Consider the following 27,395-nt stretch of genomic DNA (forward strand, 5'->3'; position numbering starts at 1 on the left):
GATTGGCTCAGAATTGAACAAAAATTTCCATTGAACTTAGCTGATGTCAGTCGGCATAGTCATTTATTGTGTGTGTGAACTTGACTGGTCAATATTGATTTAAACCTCAGGATTGTTTATTTATCGCAGGTAGAAAGCAAATTTAATAACTTATTGTAAGAATGGTTGTCAGTAATCTTGAGATGAGATATTCCATTTTATGAAACAAAACATGAAAATTATCCTGAAATGCAAATAGATTTTAATGCTACCAGTCTTTGTAGCATGTACCTAGCTACCCCTGGGGAATAGTAGTTGAATGGGTACCATCCTGCAGTCCATGTTAGGGGAAAACTTGCACCTCTACTTCAATGGCACTTTTGCCTAAGTAAAGGCGGCAGGATTGGACGCAATACCAATATTTAGGATATTTGTTGATAATAATTTAGTTTTACTTAATTTCCATAGGGTATGATAATTAATAAGACTGTGCAACAGGAACAGTAAAGATGGATTTGATGGAGGGACCTACCTGCTAGTTCCATGTTTACAAATAAACAGATAATTTATCATTGATAACTTGGTGAGTCTAGCATTTATTTTTACAAGACATCTTGAATGAGCTGATGGAACTGTCTGAGGTCCAAGCATGTTAATAGATTTATTGGGCTATAATATCTGATAGAATCTGTGTAGTTACAGAAGATGAAAAAAACAAAGTAAAATTGTCTCACTGAAGATAACTTGACAGTCTCAGTGCTGTTACTGAGTAGACTTCGTTTCACTTAAGATCTAGACTAGGATTCAACATGTGCCGAAAGATGTAGCTGTCTTATCATGGATCCCATTAAGATAGTGGCTGTGGCATACTAATTGGCAAAATAACTTGGAAATCTCTACAATGCATTATTCTTGGTGTCACTGTAAAGCAGAATGCAATTCTGCATACAGAGTTTTATCACCACTTACAGTTCACACCTGTAAAAATCAAAAGAGCACCTTTTTTTTTTAAATCAGCCTAAAGTTTTAAAATGAATTATATTCAACTCAGCAGACTAAGGGAGATATAGCCTGTCACCCAAACTAAGTTCTTCATTTTAATTGTAAACTAAGAAACCACAGAAGTGTTATTTTTGATTCACAAAGGAGTATTGTGAAGTTAACGAGTAGTTCTAACGTTTATCATTTCACTTAGATTTTAACAGCTTACTTTTTAGAGTAAAAGTCAGAACATTGTACTGATATATGTTTACCATGGAAAACACTATTAAAAAATATTTTGTATACCATTATCAAGCAGTAATGCTTTATTTCACATTTTAAATGGACTTAAATTACCGTTCCTGTAATAATTAAGATTTCATGACAAGCATCATATTTGCAAGGTAAATACAAATATTTCCTCTGACCTCCAAGCCCTTTTAAAAATAGATCATAATACTTATTACTTATTTGTATTGCAATAGCGCCTAAGAGCCTTGGTCACGGACCCCTACTGTGAGAGGCACTGTACAAGCATAGAAAAAAAACAGTGTCTGTGAACACGACTATAAACTCTTTGGGATTGGGACTATTGAATACAGGATACCTGCCAAGTAACGACCTTAGAAACCTAGAATTTTTCGTCATATAAGCAGTCACCAATGTCATCAGCCAACCAGGTATTTGTACAGTATAGACAGGAAAATTCATAAGAGTTGTCTTAACACCACCCTCCTCCTTGCCACTCCCCTATGCCACAAGATTAAACTAGGTTTAATCTAAAGGAACAATTCCACTAGTTGAGCCAATGGTGTGTATATGAGCATATCTAACATACTTCCATTTATTAGAGGGATATGACAGACATACCATGTACTGCACAGACAAGGGTGGGATTTTCAAAAGTGCCTAAGAGAGTTAAGCACTCAAATTCTGTTGACTTTCAGTGGGATTCCTGACTCCATTTGAAAACCCCACCCATCATCTATAATTCAGAGTTGGTACTGTTTTGTAGCACAATTAGGCCTCATATGCACTGGCCAGGAAAACCATATGAGCACATCTATAGTCGTGATTATGTTTTAGCATGGTAAAGGAGAGGAATGAAGCAGCAGGAAAAAAAACCCAGCTATGCTCAATAAGGTCTTTTCTTCAAGGATTAGTATTTGTAACAATAAAGTAAAATAAGTTAATGGAGTCAAAAAGAAAACATAGAAGCACCCAAGCCTGGATTTTAACCCAGTCCATTGACCCTAGGTGTACAGCCTATCTTCCCAAAGGCTTTAGTACAGTACCACCTAGAAGCCCTAGTCATGGACCTAGACTCCATTGTGCTAGGCACTGTACAAACACAGAACTAGCAGATGATCCCTCATGCAGCCTTTCCTGTGAGCAGCTGTGCAAAAGGAGGGGGAAGTGGGGCAGAAGTTAACCCTTACTCACCAAGGACTTACCTAGGGCCCCTGCACTCTGACACTGCAGGGCTCACTACAACACCTTTAACATGGTTGTCCTGGCTCACTTGAACAGGGACTGCAAAACTTTGGGCCAAGTTCTCTTCATTGACACTGATGCAAACTCTCTGAAGTAAATGGAGTAAATTGAAACACAAATACTACTAAAGAAAAGGAGTACTTGTGGCACCTTAGAGACTAACCAATTTATTTGAGCATAAGCTTTTGTGAGCTACAGCTCACTTCATCGGATGCATACTGTGGAAAGTGTAGAAGATATTTTTATACACACAAAGCATGAAAAAATACCTCCCCCCACCCCACTCTCCTGCTGGTAATAGCTTATCTAAAGTGATCACTCTCCTCACAATGTGTACGATAATCAAGGTGGGCCATTTCCAGCACAAATCCAGGGTTTAACAAGAACGTCGAGGGGGGAGGGGGTAGGAAAAAACAAGGGGAAATAGGTTACCTTGCATAATGACTTAGCCACTCCCAGTCTCTATTCAAGCCTAAGTTAATTGTATCCAATTTGCAAATGAATTCCAATTCAACAGTCTCTCGCTGGAGTCTGGATTTGAAGTTTTTTTGTTGCAATATCACAACTTTCATGTCTGTAATCGTGTGACCAGAGAGATTGAAGTGTTCTCTGACTGGTTTATGAATGTTACAATTCTTGACATCTGATTTATGTCCATTTATTCTTTTACGTAGAGACTGTCCAGTTTGACCAATGTACACGGCAGAGGGGCATTGCTGGCACATGATGGCATATATCACATTGGTGAATGTGCAGGTGAACGAGCCTCTGATAGTGTGGCTGATGTTATTAGGCCCTGTAATGGTGTCCCCTGAATAGATATGTGGGCACAGTTGGCAACAGGCTTTGTTGCAAGGATAGGTTCCTGGGTTAGTGGTTCTGTTGTGTGGTGTGTGGTTGCTGGTGAGTATTTGCTTCAGGTTGGGGGGTAGTCTGTAAGCAAGGACTGGCTTGTCTCCCAAGATCTGTGAGAGTGATGGGTCATCCTTCAGGATAGGTTGTAGATCCTTAATAATGCGTTGGAGGGGTTTTAGTTGGGGGTTGAAGGTAACGGCTAGTGGCGTTCTGTTATTTTCTTTGTTAGGCCTGTCCTGTAGTAGGTGACTTCTGGGAACTCTTCTGGCTCTATCAATCTGTTTCTTCACTTCCGCAGGTGGGTATTGTAGTTGTAAAAATGCTTGATAGAGATCTTGTAGGTGTTTGTCTCTGTCTGATGGGTTGGAGCAAATGCGGTTGTATCGCAGAGCTTGGCTGTAGACAATGGATCATGTGGTGTGGTCAGGGTGAAAGCTGGAGGCATGTAGGTAGGAATAGCGGTCAGTAGGTTTCCAGTATAGGGTGGTGTTTATGTGACCATTGTTTATTAGCACTGTAGTGTCCAGGAAGTGGATCTCTTGTGTGGACTGGACCAGGCTGAGGTTGATGGTGAGATGGAAATTGTTGAAATCATGGTGGAATTCCTCAAGGGCTTCTTTTCCATGGGTCCAGATGATGAAGATGTCATCAATATAGCGCAAGTAGAGTAGAGGCGTTAGGGGACGAGAGCTGAGGAAGCGTTGTTCTAAGTCAGCCATAAAAATGTTGGCATACTCTGGGGCCATGCGGGTACCCATAGCAGTGCCGCTGATTTGAAGGTATACATTGTCCCGAAATGTAAAATAGTTATGGGTAAGGACAAAGTCACAAAGTTCAGGTTAGCCGTGACATTATCGGGGATAGTGTTCTTGATGGCTTGTAGTCCATCTTTGTGTGGAATGTTGGTGTAGAGGGCTTCTACATCCATAGCGGCCAGGATGGTGTTATGAGGAAGATCACCAATGGATTGTAGTTTCCTCAGGAAGTCAGTGGTGTCTCGAAGGTAGCTGGGAGTGCTGGTAGCGTAGGGCCTGAGGAGGGAGTCTACATAGCCAGACAATCCTGCTGTCAGGGTGCCAATGCCTGAGATGATGGGGCGCCCAGGATTTCCAGGTTTATGGATCTTGGGTAGTAGATCGAATATCCCAGGTCGGGGTTCCAGGGGTGTGTCTGTGCGGATTTGATCTTGTGCTTTTTCAGGGAGTTTCTTGAGCAAATGCACAAGAGTTACCAAAAGAAACTACAGCATTTGTCAAGAATTAAATAAATAAATGAAATAAACCAGTCGGAGAACACTTCAATCTCTCTGGTCACACGATTACAGACATGAAAGTTGCGATATTACAACAAAAAAACTTCAAATCCAGACTCCAGCGAGAGACTGTTGAATTGGAATTCATTTGCAAATTGGATACAATTAACTTAGGCTTGAATAGAGACTGGGAGTGGCTAAGTCATTATGCAAGGTAACCTATTTCCCCTTGTTTTTTCCTACCCCCTCCCCCCCCCCCGACGTTCTTGTTAAACCCTGGATTTGTGCTGGAAATGGCCCACCTTGATTATCATACACATTGTAAGGAGAGTGGTCACTTTAGATAAGCTATTACCAGCAGGAGAGTGGGGTGGGGGGAGGTATTTTTTCATGCTTTGTGTGTATAAAAAGATCTTCTACATTTTCCACAGTATGCATCCGATGAAGTGAGCTGTAGCTCACGAAAGCTTATGCTCAAATAAATTGGTTAGTCTCTAAGGTGCCACAAGTACTCCTTTTCTTTTTGCGAATACAGACTAACACGGCTGTTACTCTGAAACCTGACAAATACTACTGCTATTTTTTATGTGCAGTGGGAGCAGGATGAACATATTGGGGAAATAACCCTGCCAGTTTTCTTAAAGGAAACACTTCCCATTGTTTCTACCATCCATATGAGTACAGACATTTGATTTATTCATTTCCTTAGATACTCACCTTTTCTATCACCATGTTAAACATTTTGCTGTTGGGGGTGTACAGTATCTTCCCATGTAACAGGGGCTTCAGGAAGGTCCACACCAAAGCCCCATTAGGTGACTGTAAAATTTCCTGATAAAGCTGCAAGCAAAATGGCGCTGTGGTAAAAGAGAGAGAAACAGAGAGAGAGAGAGAGAGATCATATTTAACAGATGGTGCAAGGGGATGATTTATTCAGCAACATAATGCCTATACACTTTAACTTAGGGCTTGGCCTCTGTAAGGTGCTGAAAACCCTCAATTCTCACTGAACCATCACTTCAGCTCTTTGGAGAGATGTAGTTCATTCACCAAGTGCTTGAATCTGTGAGGAGCTGGGGATCCACAACTCCCAGATAAGCTGAGAACAATCATCCCCCAAAGAGATCAGAATCTTAGGGCATGTCTACACTACAGCCCTAAGTCAACCTATGTTACATTGACTTACAGCCACTGCAGTAATTACACACTACCCTCCTTCTGCCGGTGGTGCGCGTCCTTCCCAGGAATGCATGAAGCTGTGAAATTGACAAGACAGCCAATATAAGTAACACAGGCACCCTAACTACACTGACATAAGCACTATGCCTCTCGTGGAAGTGGAGTTAGCATGCTGGTGTAGAAGAGCACTTACATCGGCGGGAGGAAGGCTGTATTGTGTACACTGACATAATTAGGTCGTTGTAAGCGCCTTACGTCAAGCGAATTGCGTAGTGTAGACCAGGTCTTAGTGAAAACACTGCATACACTGCACCTATCCTAAAAGCTGTATTGGTATATTATAGTTTTAGAGTCAAAGTACACAGGCAAAACATACATAAAATAAATGCTGAGGGAAGATTCACTTCTATAAATTCTCATACAGATCAAAAGTTCTTTAAAGAATAAGAGACTAGCACCACCAATTATAGACCAATGAGGGATTTATAATAGTCTGATCATGGTTTTCATGCTCAAGAGAAGGCGAGCATAGTTCTAATCAGCAGCTATACACCTTCTTACTTGTGGAACTTTCTTAGGCCATTCAATGAAAACTGTCTTTTCTATTTGACAAGACAGCTTTTGGGTGACAGTGAAACGTTTACTGGCTTCTTCATCAAGAAAGGTAGCACAGCCTATTTCAGAAAGCTGCAGATAGATGCAAATGTGGAACTGAACTGTAGGATGTTTAATTCATTTTTTAAACCTATCTATATTTCATCTGCCTAGCTGAAAAATCCATTCCCCTAACCCAAGTAAAATTTGGTAGTCAAGCATGTTAAGATGGATGTATATTCTTAATAATCTCATTGTGAGCCATGGCCCTGATCCTGCAAGCAGGAACATGTGGACAGACTCCCCACTGAAGTCAAGGGGCTCCTTTTTGCAGGATCAGGTCTAAATTTCTATGCTTAGTTTACATTGGGTATTTTGGTGACTAGTAGAATATTAGACTAATTAAAAATATTAGAAATATTTAGTAATATTTTGTAGTAATTTTCATCTTCAGTGTACTGTACTGTAGAAACATTAAGTAATGTCTCTAGTAGAGCCGAGCGAGTAATTGATTTTTTAATTTTGGTGGCGAACCAAAAAGATTCTAAAAACCATTCTAACCAAAACTAAGCTTTTGTTTTTTCTCCCCAAACAAACAAAAAAATTGATTTGAAACTAAATGTCAAAACAAATCATTTCAACAATTCCCAAGAAATGTAAGGTTTTTCAGCGGAAACTATTTGCTGTATTTGACCTGAATTCACAAATAGTTTCAGTACCTGCCAAAAAATTTTAACAAAAATTTCACCCAGCTCTAGTTTCACCACCTCTACTAGGGAGACAAATGTTATTATTTGCATTTTACAAAGGCAGACTGAATTAGCAATGTGAAGTGACCTGCCCAAAACCAAGGAGTGAGTGTCAGAGCCAGGATTGTAACCAAGGAGTTTCTAGACCCCAGTCCTTTGTCCAGATCATTCCTCCACAATCTCCCTTTAAGAAATTAGTCCCCTCTAAACAAGATCTGTAACTGGAGAAAAATTAACAAGTGCTCAAAGGTGGCCAGGCCAGAGTGATGGTATGATGAGCATGTGGAGCACTGTAGCTAATCTTTAGACGAGAACTTTTATGAAAGTGTTGTCCAGTTGTTGGACTATAAGACTATAAGGCAAGTTCAGTAGTGAGCACACAGGACTGGAAGCCAGGGCCACTGAGATTTATAAGGAGGGGGAAAGTGGGCAGGAGGGGTAAGGACCCATACACAATCCCCTGTGCAGCCTCTCTGCAACTCCACGACTAGTAGTGGAAGGACAAGCAGAGACTATGTGACTGGTACTCCCTGCCTGTGGGAGTGGCAGGGCTTGGGAAGAGCTCTGACTCCACGTTCAGTGTGCCAGCTTGAACAGCTGAGTCCAGACAAGATGTTGCAATCTTCTAGTCACAGAGCCAGAAGCAGATATTTTTCCCATCATCACCACCCCTCCCCTAGGAGCAACAATGGAATCATGCCTCTCTGAGTCACAATTCCTTTCCTGGAAGATCACCAAAATTAATTTTGATGAGTCAAATATTGGTGTAGGGGTGTGTGATAGGTCTAGAAAGCAGTCTCATACACATGACAGAAGAATAAAAGCAGGGTGCAGACAACTTGGAATATTAACTCTAATGGTAGCCAACAATTCAACTACAAGAAAAGACTAAAGGTATTCTTCTCTGGTTGTATTCAGAGGCTTAAGGATTTTATCATAAAATATCACAACACCAAGTTCACAAAATAAAAGTATATAACTATAGATTTGCAACCTTGTATCTAATAATGTATTTAATTTTGAACATTCAATAAACTTCCAATATATATGACCTGCCTGAGACAGGGGAGTCATTTATTGTTGTTAAATGCAAGAATACAAAATAACTTGAATTGCTTGTCACTTGTCTCCATAATCATTTCTGTGTAATAAAACCTTTCATCAAATCATTCCTTGTGTTCAGGATTGCAATGTCAGCTAGCTGAAATGCCAGTTAATATATCAACATTCCATTTAAGAGGAAAAGGTTTAGAACGCATAGCAAACTCTGAATGAGAGTACGTATATATGCAACTTGTGATTGATGTTTCCCTTACTTGAGTCTTCGGGAATGCTGTATTTTGCCATATCATCTTCCAAGAGCTCAGTGATCCTGGGCATGTCAATGAACATGTTGGTGTTGCTGAAGAAAGAGGATTCTTCTTTACAGACTGTCCTTATTAAAGACTGAAGGGATCCAACAATGGAACGTCTAGATTTCCCACCCTGTAAGAACTAGAACAACAATTACTAAGGAATGGAATCCCAATTACAACACAATTGCCCTGAACTATCCTGTCATTACTTTCATAGCTGCAGTAGTAGTTCAGATGTTCTTCCCCATTACTGCATCCAAGGAGGTCAACAAAATGACAGTTTTCAGATTGTCTACAAGAATGGATGCATGTTGTGCTCTCTTCTGTTCTCAGGACCATCTGGGTCAGGGAAAGATAGCGCCACTTTAATGGCCAGAATACTCTGTGAAAGACGTTAGTATAATGTACTACTTTAACCTTTCGAAAATGTCATTTTCATGGCTTGACTGGCAGAAAAAGAATGGAAATATCAGGACCATCAGATTGCAGACCCCTGGATTACCTTGTCATTTTCCATACACTCTGCTTCCCTCAACAAAAACAGAAGTGAGATTGAACGCATTACTCTTCTGTCACACATTATAAAGATAGCAACAATAAAAATAAGAATCTTTTTACATGATGGGAATGTCTTCCGTGAAAACGGGCCTGCTACAAAGGAACAGTTGTACTTTGTTCAAAATATTAAAGTGCAGTTGTACTTTCAAAATATACATACACCAGGACCAGATTTAATAAAGAACATACCATTTTACACAATCATTTTTCAATTAAATCATCCCTCTTTACTGAAGAAAGATAGATTTTTATTGTCGTCAGTCCTATAGAACAGGTGCTATTCTGGGAGACTGATCTGACTGCTTATGCTTACAGCTTATGCACCTTCAACTGTGTTGTTAACCAAGTTCCAATAACAGCCGACCTGTGCAATTGCAGTTTTCAAATTATGTGCTCACAATTGTGCAATCCCACTGAAGGCTACATGGTCGCATAATTGTAACTGAGGACATAACTGGATGACAGTCGGGCTGCAAATGTGTAACTAAAACAAGCTTTTGGCCTGCCTGAAATGTATCACTATTGAAGATACCCATGTCAGAAAGAACCTAGCTAGATTTTCAGATCTCAGGTTGAGTTTACAAGACTAGCAGTTGGGGGGAAAATACTTAATCTGATAAACTGAACATGTTTAATATTGAAATCACTGGGACACAATCAGTGTGAAACATGATTTTTAGAAAGTCAATCTTCAAAGCAGAACTTCACTTTAAGAATGTAATCGGTTATGGTCAGCTTGGAGGCTGTACCTTTCGAAACTTTTTAAATTAAATACATCAATCAACAAAGTGAAAGAAGCATGTTCACAGATCTAGAGGAAGTACAATGAGTACTAGTTAAAAACTCAGTACTCACTACCTCTTATATAGCACTTTCATCCATAGATCTCAAAAGAATTTGCTGGCATGAACATTCACTGAAAGAAAATTTTATGTATTGCAGAATATACAAAGGCAAAGAATTAGAAATTCATATCATGACTCTTTGCATTGGAATCATGTTTCTAAGCACACCCAATCAGGGAAGAGAAACATACCAACCATTTAAACACCCGAGGACCCAAAATACTTTGCATTTAAAATCCTGAATACTCAAACTGTTTGTGAGTGACATAGAGAAATGATTCAGTGAATGATTTTAATCTGCAAATAAACTTGCAAAAAATCATGATCAGTTCACCAACCAAAAAAAAAGTGATTTTTCTCAAATAAATTATCCATTACAAAATATTCCCCCAGTGCACTTTAGAACAGAAAGCAGCTCAGTATTTCAATCACTAGAGTAAAAATCCAGCAGGAAGGCAACACAGGAGAGATGGAAAGTGTCTCAGGATATGCCCCAGGGTTATATTTGCCATTACCCAGGGCTACAAACTTGGCCAGTGTGGATGAGCTGAGAAGTGAACAAAATAATCAAGGGTAAAGGGGCATATACTATAAAGTAGCAGAGCCTACAAAGCCTGAGAATAAATGGAAGATTAAGATAAATAACTTTTCTCCTGGTACATAAAGGAACAAAAGGTCAGTAATGTAGACAGAAGGGCCTTTGAGAAATCACGTGGGTAATTTATTGACAAAAGAGGTAGACACTGAATTGCTGAAACAATTAAATGATTATTTTTTGCCTCGGTGTTTAGAGGGGAGGCTCAATGGCAGACACAGACATAAATTTCCCAGGGGAAACGTTTAAAAAAAAAAAGCCCTGCAAAATATAAAGATTGTGCTAGAACAATTAATCAGGAAATTGGAAGATATGAAAAGACACAAAACTTCAGGGTGAGACGGGTTGCAGTCCAGGATGACATAAGCAGCAGCAAATGAGAGAGCAAAACTGACTAGGTGGCCCCCTCTGCTGTTGCAGTCTTCTCTCTGCAGAGTTTTATCAAATAAGTTTTTTCAAAGATTAACTCTATCAAATCATCAACTTTGGGGAGGTAGGCCCAATACATAAATATTTTATTCACAGTTGAGAAGACCCTGAACCTGCTGTAAATCAGATGAGCTGATGTGAAAAAATGATAGGACCAGATCCTCAGCTGATGTAAATCAGTGTAACTCCCTTTACTTCAATAGAGCTACAATGACTTATACCAGCTGAAGAGCTAGCCCAGAGAGTGGAAGGTTATCGGGTTAGATATATAGACAAATGCCGCATTGGAAAGTGGAGCATTAGAAGAACCAAACCTATAAAACAACCAGACAAGCTCTGAATAAAAGAAAAGCTTTAAAGGACAAACAGGCAGGCCTGTCTAAGTAACGTTTTGACTTTTTAACTTTGTCATACAAATTAGAGCCTTATGGGAAAAGGTACTTATGGTACTTCATACCACTACTGGAGTAAATGGAGCCATGCTGATTTACATCTGCTAAGAATATTGCCCTCTAAGTGGGATTTAAGGAAGCGTTGACTATTATACTGTAGTAACAAGCAGGCATGCATTACCTACCGATGAGGCATTTTAAAGGTTTGCAATTTTAGGGTCAGGTTCTATCATCTTTACTCTCAGTAAAACCTTACACCAGAAAGTAGTGCCACTGAAAACAATAAGACAACCTGTTGCAATAAGGTATTACTCAATGGGAGAAAGGGTAGCAGAATCTGGTCCTTAGACAGGGGAGTCCTTTATTATGACCCATTATTTATTTTATAATAGCTCCAACATTGTACTAGACATTGTACATACATGTGGTCAGAGTCCTTGCCACAAAGAGCTTACTTCCTCACTCTGTTTGGAATGTATCATCATCCTCTCCTTACAGACAGGAAATTGAGGTAGAGAGGGATTCAAGTGTCATAGTCAAGGACACAAAGAAAACACATGGCACAGCTAAGAACTGAAACCAGCAGTCCTGAGTTCAGTGCCTTAACCACAAGACCCTCCTTCCTACCAAGGAGACAATTACCAGTCACTGGCTAAAATCAAGCACCCAGCTCTATGGATCTATCAACTGCCCATACAGTACATTTGGAGAAATGAGTTATGTGATTTACAATAGGTGAAAAATTTTCACTATAACAAAGTAGCAGATGAAGAAACGATGCAAGACCAGGGTCAAAGGAATGGCTTTTTAATTAAAAAAAAATAAATGTTAGTACTGTGTGCTCCATTATCTCCATGACAAACAGAATAGATGTCATTGTTAATAAACAGCCTGTTGTCGTATCGGTTTAGGCTGTGATCTCAATTAGATAACAAGAAGAGCAGGCAGTATTTGGATGGGAGATCACCAGGAAAACCCTGGGCTCTGGAAGGAATGGGTACTGGTGATGAAAGAGACCATGAAATGTACCAAGACCTGAGTACAACAGGCTCAACTCACCCATTATGCAACACCACCAAGCAGTTTATGGGATACATTATTATTTTGCCCAGCATTCCTCCTCATTATTTAGTACCTGACCTTAATGAAGTCCTCTAAAAAAGGCGATTATGCTTGCACTATAAACACAGCTAACGGATGAAAGATCACACACATACCTGTTGAAATGCCGAGATGTCAAGCAGATCAATGCTTTTGAATGCTTGGAGGAACATGGGAAGATTTTCAAGGACACGTTGGCCTTTATCTGAAAGGGAGCTGATGCTAGTGACCACTTCCAACATTGCATTCAGTAACTTGTTGACCTCAGAAGGTATCATGATCTTGAAGAAGAGAAAAACATGAGGATCAATTAATATAAAATCCACCCTATTCAGACAATATGGAGTTTATAAATTCCTCAGCCTCTCTTGCACTACTTAAAACTCCAGCAAACATTTTTCCCCCCCAAATGCTCTCTCAGTGCCCTCACGCTGGCTGTGACAGGAATGACGAAGGAGACCACAGTCTCCTCACAATTTTCTAAGGACCCTGAACTTTGTCTGAATAAAGTGAGATAAGGTGGGCAAGGGTAATGGCTTTTTATTGGACCAAATTCTGTTGGTGAGAGAGAGATACAACAATTACAGAAAGTGTTCTATGGTTAGAACCCCTTAAGTTTAAAATTGAAATAGACAGAGCATGTTTCTGCTGTCTAGATACACAGCTCTGTCTCTCCTTTCCTACTTCAGGCTGATTCCATAGGTGAAACTCTGGCCCCCTTTGACACCAATGGCAGAACTCTCATTGACCTCAGTGGGGCCAAGATTTCACAGTGAATTTATTACAGAAGTTTAATATTTAAAAGAAAAATCACTATCTATTCACTTAGCTGAGCTGCCAATTCAGTAGGTTTTAAAGTCACGTTGAATTGCTATTTCTTAGTCTGCAGGTTTTTCCCTGTCCTCCCTTCATTTTCATCATAATTATTGTCTCATAGCTAGAACACTCAGTTTTATATATTTCATCTCCTGCTTGGATCTAAATGCAATTTGTCTTCTGCTTTTGCCAGTGAAGATCTTAGTGTGGGGGTGGGGTGGGGGGGACTGTTTTTATAGGTCACTCTGATGTTACATTAATGCAAAATTGTTTTAATAAGGTTAGCTGTTCAAGGGAAATAATAAAAAATAGTCGTGTTTTTCCACTGTTTTACATACTCTATTTCTTTCCTCCACCCATACTTTACTAGTGCATTTTCTGGAATAATGGAAATGTACGGTGTGTAAGTTTATCAGCTTTTTGGATTTCATCCTCTTTTCCATATGTTCTTTAAATAGCAAACATTCTGGAACATGCTTTATTCAATGAAAACAATTAGCCAATTAAGTCAGAAAAAACTCCCATAAACAAATGAGGAGCAGTTGATGGAAACAGTCAAGTGAACGATGCAGCCCTGTACTAGGAATTTATTAAAATCAACAAGGCTCAGTGAAAGAGCCATTAGGAGAGTCACTGTTTTGTTCCGGTTGGCCTATTTTTCAAGAAGCGACTAAAAGCTCCTCTCCTCACCTTAGTTATGTATACATTCTAGGAACACTTTAGTCTGGCATTTTCAGGAGCTTGGTCTGTTTATTACAAATCTGTTGTCATCAGTTTAACTCTACATGTGTGGCATCAGAAACAAGAATCCAGGACCTCTAGCTTCAAAAACAAATGTTTCTCTCATTTTGAGCTCAAGTAAATACCTTTCAACTACCAGAAATAGGTTTGCCTTTTCTCATTCTGGAGATCAGCTACCACAAAGGAGTAGAATGCACGCACAGTAGCCACCACATATCCCACCCAATACAGGATAATTTTGTTCATAACTGTCTCATCTCAAACTATATATCCAGATTTGTTTCTGGTTAACCACTCCCAAAGGTATTCACAGAGGCAACTCAGTTTCAGCACCAAATGCTTGGTTCCCCTTCATAATACAGAAAGCAGTGTACAATGGCAGCACCAGGATTTTCCAACCACATACAAGCCTTAAATTTCTTAACTTTGTCAGTAATCCCCAAAAGGCCAGTCTACGTGGGCAAAAATTTGCATTTTTCAATTGAGTTATATTAATTCAGCTGAACCCCATTTCCTCTTAGCACCCATGTAGGCATAGTTTAATACCATTAAAATCATGTGAGCTGGTCCTATAGTAGCCACTCAAATGATTTAGAAATTTAAAATTCTGTTAACATGAACATTAAGAGGTGGGGGGGTGGAATAAAATTAAGCTAACTGGAGTGAGCTAACTAATGTGATAAACACAGCTACCATGTGGACAGACGCAAAGCGAGGAGTTTTCTGGACTTGCAGATTCTTCACTACAAGAAGAGAGATTTACAGGTTGAGATAATTGTATTGTATTGATTGTATTCTTCTTTCATACACAGGAAATGCATTAGTCAGGAAGCAAACTAGTGGAAATTAGCAAGCAGCCTAGGAACGAGGAAAGGAAAGCGAGAAAGGGAAATGTTAAGAAAAGAGAAGTCAAAGAAGGAAGGAAGCAAGCCTGTGGCCCAGACATTTTTGCCACTTTCCTGTTATCCCAAGTCTCAGTCCACAAGCTAGACTGGAGTGAGGGGGGACAAAAAGAGTCCCTACTGCTTGCCAAGCCCAGAAGTCCTAGCATTAAAGAGGCAGAGTGCCACAGTGAGCTGCCTCTAGGTTGTGGCATAGCTCTCAAAAGCAACAAAAAAGTATCCAGCTCAGTTTCCTCTATAAGTGCAAGTAAACATTGTCACCCAGCAGTCTGTCTTTGGACTAATGTGATCCTTACACATGAGAACCCTCTGTTGCAGATATTAGACCACAGCCCATGACATTCTTATCTTGAAGAGATGAGCTATTGTAACATCAAAGGCATATGGAGTAAAAATTTTCAAAAGCACCCAAGTCATTTTGGATACATCTACACAAACCTCGGCAGTGAGCCTCCAAGCTCGGGTCAGCAGAGTCAGGCTCATACTGCTGTGCTAAAAATAGCTGTGCAGACAGCACTTTTAAGTTGCAGCTCAGATCCTGAAGCCCACCACCTTCCCTTGACTTCAGACCCCAAGTTCTAGCCTGAGCCATGTCTACTCAGATACTTTTGGTGCGGTAGCATGGGGATCACTGCTGTGGGCTGTGTAGACATATCCTTAGGAGCCTAAGTCCCGTTGGAACTTTGGAACCCATGTTCCCATAAAACTTAGACTCTTAAGTGACTTAGATGCTTCTGAAAATTTGGACCATAGTACAATCTTACTGGTCCCAGATGATTCTGGGTCCTATTGTCCTCAATCACAGAGTCTGGTGTGAAAAAGAATTTTGATCTGTTCACTTATCTTTTTAGGCACAGTATTTGTACAGCACAAAAAGTTATCCCAGTGCTGTTATGCATTGAAGGGGGTGGCTCTGTATTTGTGTAATCCCAGAATGATTTTATTCAGCCCATGCACATAGTTACTGTTACAACTTCCATAACACAGTGAACATTTTTACTTCTAAAACAGAGGCTTTGGAAAATATAAAGCTCCAAAGACTAGTAAAGCCAATAAAATACTTGCATTGCCCTGTGGTCTTAGATAAGTGCCTTGGTAAAAGTAGTATCGGGGGTTACATATTTATTCTCTCTCAAATGGTGCTACATGAGATTTGCTCAATTTACAAGTCAAAAGATTACTAATTCTAACTTCCAGCACTACAAACTCAGCCAACGACCTCAAAACTGAGCTGTGTTTTTATGGCCTCCTAAAGGATCTCCAAAGTTTCTGTTATAGCATTTAGCTGACAATTTTATTGGCAATTCAGGAAACATAACATAATCAAAGAACACTCCTGTGGCAGCTACAGCAATTGCTCACATGGAAGACTAATACTAGCAAAGGATTTATGCATTCTTAGCTTCATCCAATTACCAACGGGATTGAGAACAGTATGACCAGCCAGCTTTCCAAGAACCATCAGAACACAGTTTGGGAACTTCTATTTGTTAGTGCTAAACAAGAAAGCTGGAGCCACAAATCAGCTACAATCTGTTGCCCAAACACTCTGCTAGATGGTGCAGTGTTAATTATAGAGCTGTCTTTTGGGTGAGATACAAGACCAAGTTCTGGATCCCTTGGGTATCTAACGGTCCCATACAACTTTTTGCAATAGTTGGGGGTGTTTGATCTGGTATCTTGGCTAACCTCCAAGCAGCTAAACCAACTCCATAGTATCAATAGAATAAGCTGTTCCTTACCCCCATTCTTAAACTGTTATGCATCACAGCCAGGATTATAACTTGGGGTTCCCTGATTTCCATTTCTGTGCTTAAAATCATACCCTTCCTAAGGAGTCACAGAAGCAGAGTTGCCTATGAAACTAGTGAGAAAACCCACCCTGAGACCTCAGTCCTGCCACCCTCTGTTGCATTGGTGTGGGAAATGAGGGGAAAGAACATAGGGGCTCCCTAAATCTTCCTTCCCCACCCCCCACAAACAGCAGGGCAGGATCCATCCTCAGCATCTGACTGAACTCCCATTGACTTCAGTGAAAGCTGGAGCAGACCCTCAACATACAGGAGTACATCCTGCTGCAGATCTACTGGTTCCACAATGCAAAGTGAGAGTGCAGGAACTTCAATAAGGACAGTGTTTGGGTTCTAGTGGGATAAACATCTAGGACAACAAAATATATGGGGCAGAACTATGATCAGTAATTGGGTTACTTATCCATCTAGCACCAAAAAGTTCAGGAAGTAAGCACTTGCTCCTCTTACCTTGTAAATGATATAACGCAAGTTTAAGTTCTGGGCAATCACTGCAATCATGGTATACAAGTCCAGCGCTGGGAGAGAACAAAGTTCCTTCACTGCCAGAGAAATTTTGCCATCTGCAGGAAGTGTCAGCAAGAGACTAAGAATTTCTTCGTCACATCTTCCAGCTAAAGCTACTGCAAGGGCACTGTAGAGTAACTTTTGTAAAAGTACATGGATTAAAATGTATCCTGCCTGAAATGTATCAAGATTTTTTTTTTAGAATACACTGTAAATGTGTGTCTCATAACATAAATAACTGTATTTATAACAGCTACCAATTGAACTGGAAGACATAGTTACATATTTGTTAAAATGACATGCTTGCACTTTATACTATATGGGCATCTACACAAATAAAATACATTTCTCATTACTATTTATTTTCATTTATAAAGATGTTCATCATTCAGTTAACAGGCACCATCCCTTGATCTGGGCAGGCATACTTACAACACTGAAAATTCATAGAAAAAATGTCATATACATTTCATAAAAATATACTTTTGTGATAGCACCTAAAAACCACAACAAGGATTGACATATCAACACAAAATTACTCAGGATCGTTAAGTCCAAAGCTGATTGTGAAGAGTTACATAGGGATCTTACTAATCTGGGTGACTGGGAGATAAAATGGCACATAAAATTCAATGTTAATAAGTGCAAAATAATGCACCTTGGAAAAAATAATCCCAATTCTACATGCACAACGATGGGGTCTAAATTAGCTGGTACCACACAAGAAAGATCTTGGACTCATTTTGGGGAGTTCTCTGAAAACATCCACTCAGTGGCCACTGGCCATCAAGAAAGCGAACAGAATCTTAGGAAAGGGATAGATAATAAAACAGAAAATACCATAATGCTACCATGGTACGCCCACACCTCGAATACTTGCATACAGTTCTAGTTGCCCCATCTCAAAAAAAAAGAAATATTAGAATTCAAAAAGGTGTGGAGAAAGACAATGAAAATAGTTAGGGATATTTAACAGATTCCATATGAAGAAAGATTAGAAAGATTGGGACTGTTCAACTGAGAAAAGAGATGAGTAAGGGGGGAAATGATAGATCTCTATAAAATAATGAACGGTACTGAGAAAGTGAATAGGGAAGTGTTATTTACCCCTTCACATATTACAAGAACTAGGGGTCATCTGATGAAATTAATAGACAGCACGTTTAAAAGAAACTCAGCGCACACACAACCTGTGGAACTTGTTGCAATGGGATGTGGTGAAGGCCAAAAGTATCACTGGATTCGAAAGAGACTTGGATAAGTTCATGATTGGTCCATCAATGGCTATTAGCCAAGATGGTCCGGGACGCAACCCCATACTCCATACATCCCAAAACCTCCAACTGCCAGAAGCTGGAACTGGATCACTCCATAATTACTCTGTTCTGTTCACTCTCTCTGGCCACTGTTGGAAGACAGGATACTGGGCTAGATGGGACATTGGTCTGACCATTATGTTTATCTAATGTATGTCTACACAGCACACTAAGTCGGGGTTTTGACTCAGACTTGAGCCCAAGTCCCCCTTCCGCTCACACACAAATCTGTCTGATTCGGGTCAGCAAGCACTTCGGACCCAGGTCCTAGGATCCTGTTTGGGGCAAGGGGGTTCAGAGTCCAAATGCCTCTGTGATTTGGGTCCAAGTCCTGTCATTTTGCAGTGCAGATGCAGCTCAAGCAGCAGACCTGCGTCATACAGTCTGCATAGTGCAGTAAGGATACGTTAAGATGGCTGAGAGACCAAGGTCCAGCAATTGTAAACCCAGGTTTACAATGCAGTGTGGACACTCGAACTTGGGCTTCAAAACAACGAGTACACGAGCCCAGAACCCACAGACCCGGGTTTACAATGCAGTGTAGGTACACCCAAAGACCGAGAGAGCTTACACAAAAATTTAGAAAATACACATCATATGAACAGACAAATACAGCAATGTGAGGATAGGACAAGAAAACAATAAAAACAGGTGCATTTCTTTAATTTAGTAGTGAATAGTACCATCCAGTAGTACAGAAGATGACTCATCCCTCCACAAATATAGGAGATCAATGACAAATCCTGCCAGCCCAGATACATCACCAAACCCCTCAGACACCCTCCTCCTCTAATGCCCAGGAGAAAAGACAGCTCTTGTAGTGAGTTCAGAGGAACAACAAATCCAAGGATCTGAGAGACAGAGAAGGAACAGGAGTTCCAGGGTCAGGAGGTCTTTGCTGAACACAGAGCTTGAAACTCCATGCTCACGAGGAGGGAATTGTCCCTGGAGCATCTCTGTTAATTGTATCAATGGTAGTGTCACACAGGGACACTTGGAGGGAGATGGTTCCTCAATAATCAGATCCCAAAGTATAGCTGGATGAAAAATCATTGATGAAAAATGCAGTTTATTGAAATTATAATATATTGTGGGAAATGTGTCATTTCAACAAAAGTTTCAAAAGGAAAAAGTCAAAAGGGTTCATTTTGACTATTCTTTTCAATTTAGTTTATATTATATTAAAATGTTACTGCTAAAGATATTTACTCTTAAATAAATAATATCTATAATTATTGTATTTACTATTTTAATATACTATACATGTAAAATAAATGTTTCTACGCTATCAAAACAAACCATGTTGATTGTTCCAAATCCAACTTTTTAGGAATTTTTGTTTCACAGGATTTTTTTCTTCAAAAATCTTCCGTGGAACAGAAATTCTGGTTCCTAACCAGCTCTATCCCAAGCCGCTTAAGGCTTTATCCAACAGGTTAAAACCAACCCTATGAACTCTTTCTGGAAATTCAAAAGTAGAGCAGTTTTCTGGGCAATAGTTTTATGCACTGTTCACATAAAAGGCCACTCATTAAGTGAGCAGCCAGTCTAGGTTAGATTCAGTTTCTGAATGGCCTTTTAAAATAAAGTACCATAAAGCACATCACTGTAGTCTAGTCTTGAGGTGAGACAAAAGCATGGATAAGTGTAGCAAGGTTTGTATTCATAAAATGTGGTCAAACTGTGGTCAAAATGCTTTCATAGCTATGTCCACAACATACCATTTACATAACAGGAGATGCATACATTGCATCTGAAATATATACTTCCATGCTGTGCAAAAGTAAAAATGTATTATGTCCCATACGGATTGGGTGTGTCTACGTACTTTTTTTTAAAACACAAGCAAATGTTTGTATGAACATGCAAATGTGGCATTTGCTTGCATATCAGGGTGTGCCATAATATTTGCAGACATAAGAGACCACATTTGAAAATTCAGCTCCATAGCATTATTATTTCAAGAGAATAGGGATATAAAAGTTTACTGTCAAATTCCTCTTTTACTGAATCCCTTCCAGGTATCTTGTCTACATTTACTGTTAAAGTAATGAAATGGCAATAATAGCAATTATTAACATTGACAAAGGAACAGAAGCCACCTATAATTAAAGTTAAGCTTGTTGTGTGAAAGAATTCAAACTGAGAACTGCCATTCTAGTAGTCAAGCTTTCTACGGACAAAACCTTAAGCTTCCTCTGATTGTAGAGCATCAGTGACATCCAGTGGCTGCTTGATTGATCTGATCAGTTTCAGTCAAGTACCAAAATACCAATTCATTTCCAACACACACACACACGCACACACACACACATGCACACAGAGGAAAGAACACCTGTAGTTAGCTTAACTTATGATTCATACTGGACAAAGGAGAGTTAATACTACTCCAATCTTCAGAGAGGGAATCGGTCACAGTCATCGGAAACAGAGACAATGACATCAAGGCTCTTGGGGGAGTAGCACATCACAGGAGCACAAGACTGTGATCTGCTCTCCTCATTACAAATCTGAGAGCTATGTGGGGTCCAGTACAATTTCCCCATGGAGATTATGGGCTTTCCAGAATTTCCTGGTGGTAAAAGGACAGCCTTTTGTAGATAAAAATGGGTGAAACTCCACTGAACCCAATGGAGCTGTGCCTATTTCCAGAGAATTTGTCCCTGTCCTGCCTCCACCCCATCAACTAAAAGTTGAAACTTTTTGCCCATTATAGGAGAGAATAGGAAATTAACTATTCAGGAAGGTGAAACCTTGAAGTTTCCAGAAGACTCTACAATGCCTCAGGGGGTTGGCTGCTAGTATCAGAGGGTTTTCTCATTGGGCTCTTAATGCTTTATTTTGAATTTCCCAAACAAAAACAATCTTCCATATAAAAAAATGGCAAATGAAAACATAGGAGGCCCACATACCTAACAAATCTTGTTCATTTCTACACCAGCTAGAAGAAGCTGGAAAGCATTTTTATAGGTCAATATGTTAATCCAGCATCCCATTTCTCGCCTTGTACCTTGGACTGTGAGAAATTGGCTTCCAAGAGGGTGTTGATAGTCTCCTCAGAAATGTTGACTAAAGAACGAAGGTCCCGAGCCAGCTCAGGAACATTATGCACACAGTCTTTGATTTTCACATCTGCAATGCAGGAAAACATGGATTGCCGATTTCCCACCACACTGCTTTAATTGGGGGTCAGCAGGCAGCCCTCCATTTCCTCGCAGATCTATGCTGTGGGGGCAGGAAAGGGCTGAGTGCTGTTTCCAAGGCATGCTATTCTCTTTCCTACCAACCAAGGCATGCTATTCTCTTTCCTACCAATCCTACCTACCTAAGGGATTGGAGGGATTCGAGATCCACAGGCAGAGAAGGGTGGCAGGAGGGTTACTCCATTGGAGCATACACCATTCCCCACAACTGGTTTGGGAAGAAGGCACCTTAAATTACCAAAGGCAGTTTTCAATCACTTAATCTGTCTTCTCTCTCTGCAGTTTGGATCTCCCCTTTCAGAATGATTCCAAGAGCATGTGACTGGAGCAGCCCAGAATACAGAAACTATAGTTTCCACAGAAACTATACTGACCTGGGGCCAGTGGCAACAGGTGGGCCAGGGTGATAGTGAGGAGGAACAGACCCCAAATTATTCATAAGACACCAATACAATGTCACCTTGGTACTTTCCCTAAGCAGCATTCTTTTTACTTAGTTATGTTCTCTCTCTTGCCTTGTGAACAAATGTACCTCAGTGATCTCCAAAACAGCACTGTAGTTTATGTTAGCTCCTGTAAAGAAACCATGTACTCACCATTTGGCAGACTGAAGTTACTGACAAAAGCTACCACTCGATTTCCTGACAAAGGTGCCTCTAGGTTTCCAGCCAACCTGAAATGACAACACTAGTTTTACAAGCAGCCACTTCCAAGTACTTCATTTTACCATATGTTAAGCTTACTAAGTACAGGTCTTATCATGGACTACTGAAGTAACATTAATGAAGCAAAAGGTTAATCCTAAGGACCAGATTAGTCCTGGTGCTTGTACATGTGAGCTGTTAGAGATGGAGAGAGGGGCAACAAGCCTTCCTACTATGCACACTGCCTGGGCAGGGATAATCACACTTCTTACCCGTGGGTGAGTTATGAGAGGAGATGATTCATGAGATTCTCCATTATTAAGTTGTATGAAAATAAACCAGATGAAAAAGCACTGGTCTAGCAGTTTCTCATCTCCATGACTTTCAGTACTTGGCCTAAAAAAATAGGTGACGTGAGTCAATGGTCTAGAGGTACAGCAGCTTCTGGCCACAGACTCTTCTTAATGGCACTAATGAACTTAAGTCTTTCAGGTAGATTTTGAAAACATGGTCTTCTTGATGGAAACTGAGAGGACAGTAAAGTATGTAATAAGTGTTACCCTTCTACAGGCAACTGGTTTAAAGAATCTCCAAGGTTTCCAGTACAGTTTCATTTACCTTTTAGTTAACAATAGTATTTGTACTCTCTCGGGTGGCTGCACAGCAGCACTGTATAACGGACAGAATAAAAATCTAAGACGACTTAGGGCTCAATACTGTGAGGTGCCAAGCATGCCTGTGAGTTTTTGTGCACGCTCAACTTGAATTGACCTGAATATTTAGCACATTGCAAAAGACGCTCAGCATGTCATAGGATCAAGCCTTGGAAAACGGAAGTTAGCGAAGAACCCAAAAATGTGGTGGCTTATTTGAACTGTCTGGCGTAGAGGTAAAAGAAAAGAATTTTCAGTCAGGAGTCAAGTCAGTAACTATTGCTGCAGTATTGTTGATACCACTAATGACTACACAGTAACTTTTTTGTTTGTTTGAAAACTTCCAGCATGTTTTGATAAACAGGGATTTTGATCATCATGGATCAGTGGTACATATTGCTGTTGGGATATCTCACCAATCTCCAATTAACCCGGACCTTAGATTGTTAACCAAACATTAGGTTAGCAGAGGTTACACTGTAATTGTGCAAACTTTTTATGAATACATATGGAACGATATCACTGTGACTAAAAAAAGTAATGCGTAGCAGAACAACATGGCAGTGAAAACTAAAGGCTTTACGTTTGCATGTGTTTCTGGATGTTCTCAAAGGTGAGTTGACATTCACAGCTGCTGTAGGTGGTATTTTGTAATGCTCTCTGGAAGCTCTCCAAGGTACTGGACAGCTTCCTGTTTACATATAAACGGTTCCCACACTCCCCTTCATTGGAAGCTGACAACATTGTTTCAATATCCTGCAAAAGATGGCAACCATAGTTAAATTTACATGCTGTGTATTTATTTGCTTGAAATAACAGGCCTAAACTGCTAAATGTTGTGTAGTTTCTGGTTAACTTTGTTTAAAAATAAACACAAATCAAAATGTGGATAGATAATGATTTATTAAATACCTGCAACCAGGTGCCCCCACCCCCTTGCATCATGACGTGTACTGTTATCGCTGTTTTTCCTTTTATCTAACTATTCTCCGTCAAGCCAGGACATTTCTTTTTGGCCTTTTGTACATGTGCTTTGTGTAGGTGGGTGACTGGTGTTATAGAGACTGGGAGAGAGAGAGAGGAAAAAATCAAGAGATACATGTCTCTGAGCAAAATTCTACTCTCAGATTCATTAGATGGCTCCCAACTCTGTCTACTCACCTTACCTACTCAGAACTTCCATGTACATCAACAAGAGCTCTGAGTAGACCAAGTGCAAAATATCAGAGCGGGGAGCCAAAACTGAGGAAAGGAAAACTTTATAGTAAAAAAGGTACATTTAACATGTTGGTGGTGTCTGATGATTTGGTTCTCCTCTCACTGAAGTCAATGGCAAAACTCTCATTGACTTCAGTGGAGCAAGACTGAGCACTGAATGGGGCTCTAAATGCTACATTGTTGGTCTTCTGATTACGAGTTTTGCCAAACTTCAGAACTGTTGTAGATACAGAGATCAATCTCTCTTGGCAAGCACAATTAAAATGTACTCTGGGTATTATTTTAGCCCAGATGCTTCTGGCTGGGGGATGGATTTGTATTTTGTTTGGATTTTTCCCTTGTCCTTATAAATTTTTAGTGCTGTGAAAGCACCTGCAATACCAATTGCTGTTTGGTACCCAATGGCAATCTAGTTATTCTGTTTATGGCTTTCAACACTTGTCAGCATATATTATGTGATTCCCTCTCGGTATCACTATCAAGTGTGGCAGAACAACATCCCTTAAAAACCCTGATTATACACAAGCATGGTGATTGATTTTTCAGGCAGTAGAAAAAAAAAAGAAGGAAAATACTTATGGAGTAATTTTCCAGTGTGAAATTTAAAGCATGACAAAAGGATGTTGGCAGGATTAGAAATTGTTCAAACCTGATACTGCTCATGAACCAAATTGATTCCTTCAATGGCAGAAAGGAGGAAACACCTTGTTAGGCCATCCTTACAGCTCGTAAAAGCACAGAGAAGGTTGCTGATGACAGTCGGGTTGTCTGTAAGAGAAAGCACACAGGCTGAATCAGTGAAAAAGATCACTCTAAACATGATTCCCTGACAGAAGTGCCGACAGCATTGAGAAGGGTTAGGAGTGAGGAAAGAAGTTTTAAAAGTAAGGGCAGGAAAATATTGTGTGGTACACAACTGCTAAGTATTATTTCTAGAGATAGTCATTGCACAGGCTACATGGGAGAAAAGGGTATGTTACCCTTACACCAACTGTATGGTGGTCCTATGCCATCCTGAGCAATTCCCAAGGGCAATCAGGTCTGGTGCAGAACCAGAGCTGAAGGACTTAGTGACGGTTTCATGAAAGCAAGACACAGAGACAGTCAGGAGTTTTAAGTTTACTTACGCCCTCCAATGACTCCTCCATCTCTGTCTCATCTAACATAAGATACTTGTCTTCACTTTCAAGGCCACACACCGTCAATCCCCACCCTATAATTTCTATTTTGCCATCAAGCTGTAAATTTTTGCCTCTGATTATGCCAACCTCCACTGCCCAGCTATAATATTTTCAAGAAAGCATCTTTGTGCTTCCTCCCATGATGCCCCTTGTGCTTGGGAGAAGCTCCCTGTAAACCTCTGCTATTTGCTATCTTATTATCCTCCTTCAAATCCCTCCTCAAAACTCTCCTTTGCTGTGATGCTTACAAAAAACTTGAGAAAGGTTAGGCCAGTGGTGTGATAAGACCACTGCCCATCATGCTGACCAATACTGTCTCACTGTTCATTTATACTCCCCACATCTGTCTGTATCCACCTGGTGTCTCTTATCTCACATTTAGACTATAAGTTCTTTGGTGCAGAGACCATCTTTTTGTTCTCTGTTTGTACAGCACCTAGCACAGTGGGGTTCTGATCCATGATTGGGGCTCCTAGATGTTATGATCATACAAATAAGTAATGATATTTTTCACTCTGAGCAGCTCTCTGGGACTCTCATCATCCTGTTTCCCTATGGTGAGACCTGGTGTATCCCCAGGGCAGCAGTAACTCCCACAACACAATTGCAAGTGGAGGGAAGGGCCAGTATGTTGGATGCTTTGCAGCAGAGAGATAATCCTAGGGATCAGTCATGAAAGGGGTCTTCCATCATTCCTACCCGATCCCCTGGAGGAGCAATCTTTACACAAATGGTACGCCATCATACCTAGAGCAAACAGCTCCATTCTGCTGCCTTCAGTAGGTTTGTACATGTGACAGTGAGGAGAGACTTTGGCCCTACAACTGCCCTATGGTTAACAGAACAAAATCCAGCTGCCTCACAGAGCTGGATTGGTCTACCAGTTAACAGGAAAAAAGACAGACTAATAAAAATTCATTCCTGTCATTAAATCTGCAGACCTTACACTGAATATACATAGGAGAGAAATGGTGGGGCCAATTCTATCTAGTCACTTTTCAGAGCAGTCTTTTTAAATTCAGATTCATTCAAAACCAGCAGGACAAATTTAGGTGACTAGTTGAGCTAGGCAACTCTGCAGAAAATGAGCACGTCTGATTACCTTTTGTGTATCTTACATAGAGTTCTGTGTGGTTTCACTTGATTCAGAAGACTTAAAGTAACCAAATACTACAAAGATCAAGACAGACAGACACGTGTCTAAATGTTAGATTCCTAAACCCCTATGTAAGCGCTAAATAAGTGACCTGATTTTCAGAGGTCAGTGGGCTCTTCTGGGTGCTCAGTACATCTGAAAACCAGAACTTATTTATGGGTGGAATTTTCAAAACCACTCAATGTTGGCTTAACTCTGATCTCATTGTGAGTTGTACTCCATTAGGTGGTTGGAGCAGAGTTAGGCCAACACTGACCACTTCTGAAAATCCACCCCCACCCCAATCCAGGGAGCCTAAATATGGATTTAGGAATCTAACTTAAGGCATCCATTTGTGTGGCATTTTGTTATACTAGGCCTTCTGAGTCAAATTGTTTTCAGGTGCCTCTCAACTTCATTCTGAGGCTTGAGACCATCCAAGTGAATTTATCGCTATTACACATGAATGCCCTGAGCACAGTCTTAGCAACACAGCAACAACATGAATAATGAACCCATCTTGCTAATACTTATTATTACAGCAACCAACCTGAAAGGATTGTAAATACACTCAAAGCCATAATCTGCACCTTCTGTAGCAGTTGGGCATTAGCAGGGCTTAAATGCTTCTGGAAACCCTGGCACATCTCAGAGACTCTAAGGAAAAATAATAGGATACCATCACTTTTATGATGACAGAATCAGAGAATGGCTTCAATAAGGCCTGCACACACTATTACAAAGATCAGCGGGCCTGATTCTCATTGCAGTTACACATCACTCCTGATTTACAACAATGCGAACTAGATCAGAATCAGGCCAAGGGGTGGTGGCACACTGTCTTCAGACGTTAGTAGGAATGTTAAGTCTTTAAATGCTAACTACTTTTCTTGTGTTGGCTATAGATTGT

General features: G+C 40.2%; 1 protein-coding gene across 1 annotated transcript in view; it reads right to left on the minus strand.

The window, feature by feature from the left end:
• The window catches only part of ABCA13 (ATP binding cassette subfamily A member 13), a 291,776-nt gene that overhangs the window by 192,545 nt on the left and 71,836 nt on the right, over positions 1-27,395 (minus strand). The window contains exons 19-27 of the mRNA XM_074945249.1: positions 27,036-27,142; positions 24,819-24,937; positions 23,535-23,707; positions 22,251-22,327; positions 21,462-21,583; positions 17,079-17,273; positions 12,475-12,639; positions 8,400-8,577; positions 5,279-5,418 (exon numbers count right to left, since the gene is read on the minus strand). Coding sequence (XP_074801350.1) covers positions 5,279-5,418; positions 8,400-8,577; positions 12,475-12,639; positions 17,079-17,273; positions 21,462-21,583; positions 22,251-22,327; positions 23,535-23,707; positions 24,819-24,937; positions 27,036-27,142 — 1,276 coding nt within the window. The remainder of the gene's footprint in view (positions 1-5,278; positions 5,419-8,399; positions 8,578-12,474; positions 12,640-17,078; positions 17,274-21,461; positions 21,584-22,250; positions 22,328-23,534; positions 23,708-24,818; positions 24,938-27,035; positions 27,143-27,395) is intronic.

The sequence above is a fragment of the Natator depressus genome, chromosome 2 (assembly GCF_965152275.1).
Source record: "Natator depressus isolate rNatDep1 chromosome 2, rNatDep2.hap1, whole genome shotgun sequence".
In the NCBI taxonomy this organism is placed as follows: Eukaryota; Metazoa; Chordata; order Testudines; family Cheloniidae; genus Natator; species Natator depressus.